The sequence below is a fragment of the Aegilops tauschii genome, chromosome 6, assembly GCF_002575655.3.
Source record: "Aegilops tauschii subsp. strangulata cultivar AL8/78 chromosome 6, Aet v6.0, whole genome shotgun sequence".
Taxonomy (NCBI): domain Eukaryota; kingdom Viridiplantae; phylum Streptophyta; class Magnoliopsida; order Poales; family Poaceae; genus Aegilops; species Aegilops tauschii.
Window position 1 is genome coordinate 17007875 of NC_053040.3, and position 8818 is coordinate 17016692.

At 42.9% G+C, this 8818-nt stretch overlaps 1 protein-coding gene across 11 annotated transcripts; it reads left to right on the top strand.

Annotated features, from left to right (window-relative positions):
* Positions 1 to 862: 862 nt before the first annotated feature.
* LOC109761925 (uncharacterized) lies at positions 863 to 5236 on the top strand. 11 transcript variants are annotated; one of them, XM_040391690.3, is made up of 11 exons: positions 863 to 1281; positions 1460 to 1600; positions 1699 to 1814; positions 1894 to 1971; positions 2079 to 2128; positions 2561 to 2576; positions 2801 to 3113; positions 3210 to 3341; positions 3427 to 3500; positions 4040 to 4100; positions 4878 to 5236. In XM_040391690.3, exons 5-11 carry the CDS (start codon positions 2113 to 2115, stop codon positions 4965 to 4967), a joined length of 702 nt encoding a protein of 233 aa, XP_040247624.1. In that variant the 5' UTR covers positions 863 to 1281; positions 1460 to 1600; positions 1699 to 1814; positions 1894 to 1971; positions 2079 to 2112; the 3' UTR covers positions 4968 to 5236. The 11 variants fall into 11 exon arrangements, 10 of the variants coding, with proteins under 10 accessions (XP_040247624.1, XP_040247623.1, XP_020176336.1 ...); XM_040391689.3 differs by having other exon boundaries at positions 1460 to 1509; XM_020320747.4 differs by having other exon boundaries at positions 1460 to 1814; positions 2051 to 2128.
* Positions 5237 to 8818: the final 3582 nt, after the last annotated feature.

Consider the following 8818-nt stretch of genomic DNA (forward strand, 5'->3'; position numbering starts at 1 on the left):
AATAAGATTGTCAGATAAAACATAACATGTTTTCAAGGGGACATTTTTTCAATCTGTAGCAAGGGGACATGTATTCAATCTCAAAAGAAGAAAATAAAACCATATGCTTGACGCCACTGGGAGTGTGTGGGAGGGGCGCGCATAGGCGGCATGGGCAGCCGGGAGCGAGGGAGGAGGTGGGGGCGGGGCGGTGATCCCATACCATCTCAGGCGTTAGATCTGGACTATAGGGACAGGATTGATCAACCTCTTCCCCACTAGAAAATATGCATAAGGCGCCCCGTGTTTCACCGTAAATGAGTGACTAGTGCATATATCCCTTGGTCATGTGCGCCTCGAACAGAATCGTGCTCGACCCCCCGCCGGGTACCATAGGGTTTTTTCCTGCCGCCGCCGGCCACCATGACGCCATGCCCCATCCACTCTTGCTAGCCCCGACTACACACAACCTATTCAGCTCCACCGTGTGCCGAACCCGTTGCTCAGATGAGATCCACGCTCGACAGTAGGATGGGAGCCGAGACAAATCTGGAACCGGAGAATCTACGCGGCGAAGAGCGGGTAAGAAGCAGCTCCTTCGTCGTTGGCTTCTAGACCGATTTATGTTATTCGATTTCATGATTTTGCTTTTGGTTTAGGATTGGATGTCGGCGCTGGGGGCTATGACCTCGAGTAAGCGAAACCAAATATGCACAAGAGATAGTAACACTTACTTGAAGTTGTAAGGAAAGAGTATTTTAGCTTTGTTTTGATGTCAAAGTAACGATTGTAGCAAGTTGTCCTCAGTAACTTTGACTCTATTTTTAATCAACCATTTCATTTATGGTATTTAGCTTTGCACAAGATAGTGAACGACACTTTGCCCAATCTGGTCCGCGCGCTACGCACCCAATCTCGCTCGCACACCAGCCGCCGCACAACCCTAGCTCCCACATTCCCCTCGATCCACTGCCCCTCCCTCCTCCCCGCTCGTCACCAGGGCCTCGCCGCCGCCTACTCCTCCTCCCCCACCGTTGCTGCTTCCCCACCTCGACTTCCCTCTCTCCGTTGTTTATCCGGTCGTCGGCGGCGCCTGGTTCCAGATCTGGCGCAAGTTAGGCCCGGTGGTGGGGCGAAGGGGCAGTGGAGGCGGGCGACCAGGACAAGCAGCTGTCGGCCCGTCGCGGGTGAGGCTCCAAGAGGAGCCATGATGGCTTGATGTAGGAGGAGCCATGATGTGTGTGAGGTAGAGGTGGATCATTGGAGGTGAAGCAGGTCTCCTTGATTTGTGCTTCATCTGCGGTGAGTTTTTTTGGTGATTCTCGATCTACTCTCTCATTTCCTGAGTAAATTTTAACTTGTCAGGTTATATTTAGGTGTTTTTAGTTTCACATGATTGTCATTTACAGAAAAATATCACTGCAGATTTAGGTAAATTTGGGTATTGGTATATTTTACTATGTCAAACTTTCATTTTCAGTTTCACGGGGTACTTAAGCAATGGTTGCACCCCGCCACATCACATACCAGGTGAGATTAACGGGGACAATGATAGTTGAGTTCCGACGAGAGTTAAACAAATAGTTCACTAACATTGATAATGATTGGGTAACTCCATTCTGTAAGTTGCTCTGCCGTTGAAAGCTATGATGTGGAAATTATAGCTTGGTTCATATAGTTGCTCTCATTATGCTTTTCTTCATTTGAAATCTTTGACAGATGCTCAGATTATAAGAAAGAGAATTTTATAAGTCAGGCATCGATTGCTCACCTTTGAAGGTTACAGATTCAAGTGCTAGGCTTTAAGGATGAAGCAAATCCCAATCTAGAAACATGTTAGTCTATCTTGATGCGATTGTACTTCTTGAACCATTTGTGCACCTGTATTTTTCACCATGGCAATTGAATGTGCAGGTGTCGTGCACCATATATTTGTCACCAGAAACGAATGTGCAGGCGACAGCCATTTGATTAGTGTTATATCCAACTAAGGTATCCTTCCACCAAATGACCACATCTGAATTTGTTTAACTACAATCTGATGCAATGGAGTTCTGTATTGTTCTCATAGTCCATCCATTATATTTTTGGCTTTCAAGGCTAGCTGACTGCAGTTTGATTATCGATTCATCTATGGCAGCACAGACAGGTAAAAATGTTTTTTTTTTCCTTGTTTTACAGTTTTAGGTCAAAGTTCTCTTTTACCTTAACTTTTCAATTGTACTCTGCTTTGTAGGTTCTGATCATACCGATTTAGTGACTTACTACAGTTTGATTGCCGATTCATATTTTATTCTTTTATATTATGCAGCTTCCTCTGTGTACTGTTGGGATAAATTCCATGAACTATGTATCTTGTTTAAATGGCTAGGATTTGAGATTGTTTGAATCCATCATGACACAATGTTCTGACCATCAACTAGGGTGCTCAATGCGCAATACATAGCTTTTGGTTGTCACCATTAGGACACAGAAGTACTAGATTTTGAGGTTTTTAATAGCTCAAATATGCCAACTGCAGAGCAACATGGCAGTTACAATGGTTCCATGTCCTAATTAGTTATTTTATTTCGTCTTGCAGGCGTATTATCTTGGAGGTTGCTTCTTATTTTTACTATAGATCAAGTTTCTTTGTTTCCTTTCTAGCTACCTCTGCTGCATTTGTTTTATATATCCTATATGCTTTAAATATCCTATACGCTGTCATGATCCTTGCTTCAGTGATCATGTTGATTTTCCAGATTTGGTCGGGTGTTGTGTTTTTTTTGGCCCTTGTGCGCTTTGATCGATGTGCTCTGGCTCTGTGACTGATGATGCACAGGCAATGGCGGGGGGCTGGCACGAGAGGAAGGATGGGAATCAGCTACTTGCATTCGCATGGAGGAGGCAATGTCGACGCGATGGCACAGCAGAGGAGGCTGGGCTCGTTGTGGAGCTTCTTGAGGCAGCAGGACGTCGGCGAGAGCATCGCTGCCGGCAACGGCTCGAGTGACCTCTTGAGGATCTTCTCCATGAGCACCTGTGACGACACCAACTCCAACATCATCTTCTCAGCGCCCGGCAGCAAGAAGGCCGAGGTGCTCGGCGACAGCGATGTCGGCATGGTCACCAGCTTCAGCAACATCGACTCCCAGGTAGGACAAACATCACATATATGCACTTCACATCCATCCAGACTCTCCCGCCTGCCAATTGTTTAATGCTACACTTCTACTAACACCTTGGTCCAGATTCGGTTAGCCCTCTCGAGCTGGACATGCCCAGCATGGACGACTACCTGCAGCTGCAGCAGGACTCCGCCGACTGCAGAGTCCACGCCAAGCGTGGCTGCACCACTGACCCGCAGAGCATCGCTTGGGAGGGTTAGTTAGTTTCCTGCAACATTTTCGGTATTCGTCTTGGTGTCGGATGTTTATACTGAACATTTTTCTTGCTTATGCTGTTTAGGAAAGAAGAACAAGGATCAATAAGAGGCTAAGGAGGCTGCAAGACCTCATTCCCTACATGGACAAGGTCACAAGGTAACTAAATCAGCTGAATTGATGCACACTGTCAATTATGTTACGACATAGAGCTGCAATTTTCACTAGGAATTACAGAAAATTGTACTCGCTAAAGTACTAAATCTGACGACTACATGCTGCATATTTAGCGATAAAACTGAATACTAAAATACTAAATTTGGTGTTCCTAACCCGAGTCGGAAGTGTTGCCCACGAAAATCGGTAGTTGTCAATAACTCGGACCTTAGTTACTTCAGATTTCAGAATTGCAAAAGTGGCAACTCAAAAAAACTTAAATGTTGGCTATACTTTCTGTCGTTATCATGATACTGCAATACTTTGTAGTTGATTCTCTTCGAATCCTTCTCTAACAAGGTTATGGTAGTAATTTGGACAAAAGTTGCTATGATTTTTTGATTCTCAGTTTATTCTACCATGGATTCCCTCTGGTATGTGCATGTTTCAGAACTGAATATACACGTAGGAGAAACTTGAGAGCCAATATTAGTGCTAAAGGATTACTCTGATTGCCGATCTATGCTGTCGCGGCAACACAGGCCAATACACATTCAGGAAATATGTGACCAACTTCCCCAAGGTCCCGCATCGTCTACTCAGGTTAATTCTCGGTCTACAACCTCCAAAACCTGCAGTTCTATTTTAAAAAATGCTTAATCCCATTGCTCTAAGCGTCAGCCTGTCGGTTCGCTTATGCTTCATGCTTTCCTGAACATTGATTTCTATCAAACTTGTTTTTTAAGTTTTCATGCTGATTACTGATTGTGGGAGCTGAATTGTGCTCCGGTTGAAGTGTTAGAGTGTAGCATTTTTGTAAGCATAATCTATATCCATTCCTATTGGGAACATACCCATGTAGGTTTTTGTAAGAATCTTGTAGGAGCATGCTACTAGGACTTATGCAGATTGGCTATTCTAGACATTGGCATGAGAATGGTCTGCATCTTATATATGGTCTTAGTGCGTCTAAAAAAAGCACGTGTTAAATAACTGTCAGCACAACGGCTTCTAACCAATAGAAAGTTACTCCCGTTGGTATATATGAGGCAATGTCTAATATTTTTTAGAATAATGGTTTTATTAATTGGATGATTATCACTTTCATGGTGCGCCTACTTTCAGATATGTAAAATCCAGGACGCTATGTAATGTGCCTTCAATATCTATTCAACAGTTGAATAGCAACATCAAATCATTCTCTCGAACTTATTATATCATGCTCTCAAACTTCTTGACATTTAATTTCAATTAAACAAATCTTGTCCATAGTGAAAAATATATTTTATAGAAAAATAGCCCTTTATTCTGTTTATTATCTCTAGCTACTTCTACTGTAGCCCTTGCTTAATACTGATGTTTGTCTTGTGATTGATTCAGGATATTCTGTGCCCCAAGCCCTACAGAATAATGCCCAGTCTAATTTCAGCAGTGGGCATGACAGCCTCAAACTTCTCTCTTCAATATTGAAGAAGCGGCTTACTCGGATCAATGGGCATGCACTTAGAAAAATAGCTAAAGAGTACGAGATATTCCTAGAGTAAATAAAGGGCATGGTGTGCTCATAAGTTGACAGAAGCAAAATGTTATTTATTATACTCTTTGTCTTAAGTGGGCTTTCTTTTAAAAAAACATGCCTTTATATTACCCAAATAACATAACAAATTATGCATCCTCAAGTATATATTTCAAGAGACGAGTCTTAATTTTTCATATAAATGGGTTACAAATTGTATGAATTCAAATTGGACTCTGTCATTTGGTGCAACTAAATCTATGCATGCAGAGAAATCCGAGGTAATAGGAAGGTAGAAATCTCACCAGTTTCACAGTCGCAGAGTTTCACTAGGTAGCATATGGGCCTTTCAAATACCCGTGCCTCCATATGCGTGAGAAGTTATTCTTTTCATCCACATGCAAAATAAAAGTTTAATAGAAACACTGCTAAAAAACCCTCCTTAGCAGGTTTATAGATGTCGTAAAAATATATTCTTTTTCATACATAAAACTCAAAATTCTTAGCGTGCGCATTTCCCAGACAAATGAATACTAAAAAAAAAAAACGTAGTTACAACACGGGATGATTTAAACTTGGGCTTTCTGCTACCAAAATAGAATGTGCATATGCATCCAGTTGTGAACAACAAAACACCATTTTTTTTCTGCTAAGGAAAATTAGATTTATTGCTACGTGTGCTTGACCACAGCTAAACCAACTAAACATAGATTTAATTTTAGATAGGGCTTTCTCCTACCAAACTAAGATGTGTGTTTACATCGTTTGTCCCTACCAAAGGAAACTAAATAATGCCTTTTTTTACGCAAGCATTTGACATCCACAACTAAACCACAATTTTGCATCGCCGAGTTGTGGTTATGCTTGAAAATACCTTTTTAACTGAGCTTGAGAATTCTTATGTGCAGTGAAATTGTATCTAACACTTTGTAAAGAACAAATGAAACACTTTTCAAATAACTCTTCGTCTAAATCGACACCTTGTGCCATTTGACATGATAATCATAAATGGTTGCTAAAGAGTTTGAATTGGTAGAGTGGTTGCATCCGCTGTTTCAAGTCTGGACTATTCCTCCGTGCTAAAACCTAATTTAATTTTCAAAACACTTCGTGTTTGAAATGGACATTGTGCTATGTGGCGTAATGGGCCATTTGTGTTACCATGCATGCCGAGTAATCCGAAATAATAGGAAAGAAAAAATAACACCAGTTGAGTACGCTTCTCCCGCCCAAACGAGGAACCGAGGAAGAAAAGAAATACACAGGCACGATGGATGCAGGCGCTGCCGCTTCATATTCTACTGTGGACGGGCCACACAAAGCATTGTTCCTGGACCGGGCTAGGTATCCGGACGGCCCACACAAAGAATTGTTCCTGGACCAGGCTAGGTAGCATATGGGCCTTTCAAATACCCATGCCTCCATATGCACAACACGGAGAGGGTTTTTCTTTTCGTGCACATGGAAAATAAAAGTTTAGTGCAAACACTGCTAAGAAAATACATCCTTAACTGGTCTATATATATTATGCAAACTTGATTTATTTTCAAACTTAGATTTCTCTGCGTGATAACTATATTTTCAACTAAAAAAATGCTTCATTAGCTGGTCTATGCATGTTATAGAAATAAGTTTTGTTTTTTCAAACTCAGATTTCTTAGTGTCATAAACATATTATCAATATAGTATGACTTAACACATAGGCTTTCTACTACCAATAGCGAATATGTCCTTGCAAAATGAAACTATTTTCATCGACAACATGGCTTTAGCGGGTCTCTGCGCCATTTGGCGCAACGGGTCAACTAGTTATATATACATGCAATGAAAGAGCTAAGCTATAGAGACTTAAATTCGATTTATTCCTCACATGCACAACAATACAAAATTTTACCCACGACAATTGGACATCGCAATGCAGAATTGAACCAAGCAGTTAACTAAACACCACAACAAATGAACCAAACATTAACTGAGCACCACATTGCACAATATAACATACTCCTAATATAAGATCAGACAGTTAACCAAACCAAGCATGCTTAACAACTTGGAAATATAGCAATTGTATTTGTTTCTCATGTATTTACTACAGCCAAATTCAATTTATTCCTCATATGGTATACAATAACAGAATGTACCCACAACTATTGAACATCACATTGCAGAATTGAACCAAACAGTTAAATAAACACCACAAGACAAATGAACCAAATGTTAACTGGGCACCATATTTCACAATGTATAACCAAACCAAGCATGTTTGACAACTTGGAAATATAGCAATTGTATTCGTTTCTCATGTATTTTGTAAAGATAAATTCGATTTATTTCTCACATGGAAGACAATACAAAATTGCAGCCTGAAGAATTGAACATCACATTTGCATAAGTGGACCAAACATTTAACTGAAGACGATAACTAATTAACAAAACAGTTAATAAGTGAGCACCACACTGCACGACATATAGAACATATACACTAGAGCAATAGATTGCATGGTAAAATTAGATAACACAATTCACTAGAATTTGTGAAGGCAAGGTAGGAGCAGCACACGCAACGGGTAAACCGAGCATGCTTAACCGGCATAGCTAGCAAATGGCAAGGTGCTCCTCCAAGATCTGGGGGTCGGCACGAAAGGCAGCCATCGCGACCTCATACGCGTGTGCGACCGCGATTTGCTTCTCTGCTGCCAAATGCTCCTTGAGAACCTGGCTATACTGTGTGCACCATGGCTTAGGGCGGCACTTATTTGGTGGAGGGGTCAGTGATTTGGGTGGAAGGTGTCGCGCCGACGGTCGGGGCATGTGGGATGTGGAAGGAGGAGGAGAATGGGGGTCGGGTGTGGATTACCTGCCTGGATAGACGAGGCCGAGCTGCGTGAAGGAGGGTCGCTGGCGAGGAGACCGCGCTGTAAGCAAAGAGTGAAGGTTTCAACTTGGAAGGAAGGCAGAAACAAGGGAAATGTGGCTTTTGGTAAGGGGGAGGGGGCGGGGAGGTAGATGTTTCCGCGGAAGCTGAAAATTTGAAATCGCTTCAGCGAAAAAACTGGCGCGCAAAGTGTCATCAGACACGGTCCCTTATTCAGAACTGTGTACGATATGTGAACATCACAAACGATTCAGATAGCTTAACCCGTGTGTGATGAGTTTTAACGTCAAAAATTTTGGTTCGAATTTCCCTGGTTACAGTGGTCATCCACGTCATTGCATAATTTGGGTACACAGAGGAGACTACAACACACCCACACTTCTTAATCGAGCAAGTTCAGCAATTAAATAGAGCTAGCTGACCTAAACATTACTCTAACAAATTTAAGACCGCCGCTCTTAATTAAACAAAACAAAGAGTAGTACTACGACTGGTGCTCGTCGATCTCCTCCGCCGCCTCCATGTCCAGCTCGCGCCCGACGGTCTCCTGGGGAAGGGGCTCCATGGCATTCATCGCAACATACTCGGCAAGCATCTCACCATCTGCGTCCCCCGTCTCTTTGGAAAAGGCCACCACGAGCTGGGCGTGGGCGGCCACGATCTGGGCTTGGACGGGCTCCGTCGTCGCAAGGTATGCGGCGGAGGAACCGACGGCTGCTCGAATGCTCTCGGCGATTGCCAACTCTTCGGCCGTGGGTTGCCGACCGTTGTCGGAGAAGTTTCGTTCGATTTGAGCGGTGACCGCCACGAGCTGGGCGTGGGCGGCCTCGACATGGTCGTGGGCGGCCTCCATCAGGGCTAAGGCCGCCGCAGCGGAACAGACAGCTGATGTGCCGCTCTCGCCAGTTACTATCCCCGAGGCAGATGTTG

Excerpts from the sequence above, each read along its gene's own strand:
- LOC109761925 (XM_045229557.2), top strand. The coding sequence starts at position 2,026 with ATGGAGTTCTGTATTGTTCTCATAGTCCATCCATTATATTTTTGGCTT. Across the intron at positions 3,114-3,209 it reads TCAGCAACATCGACTCCCAG|ATTCGGTTAGCCCTCTCGAG; the intron begins GTAGGACAAACA and ends ACCTTGGTCCAG. Across the intron at positions 3,501-4,039 it reads TACATGGACAAGGTCACAAG|GCCAATACACATTCAGGAAA; the intron begins GTAACTAAATCA and ends GCGGCAACACAG.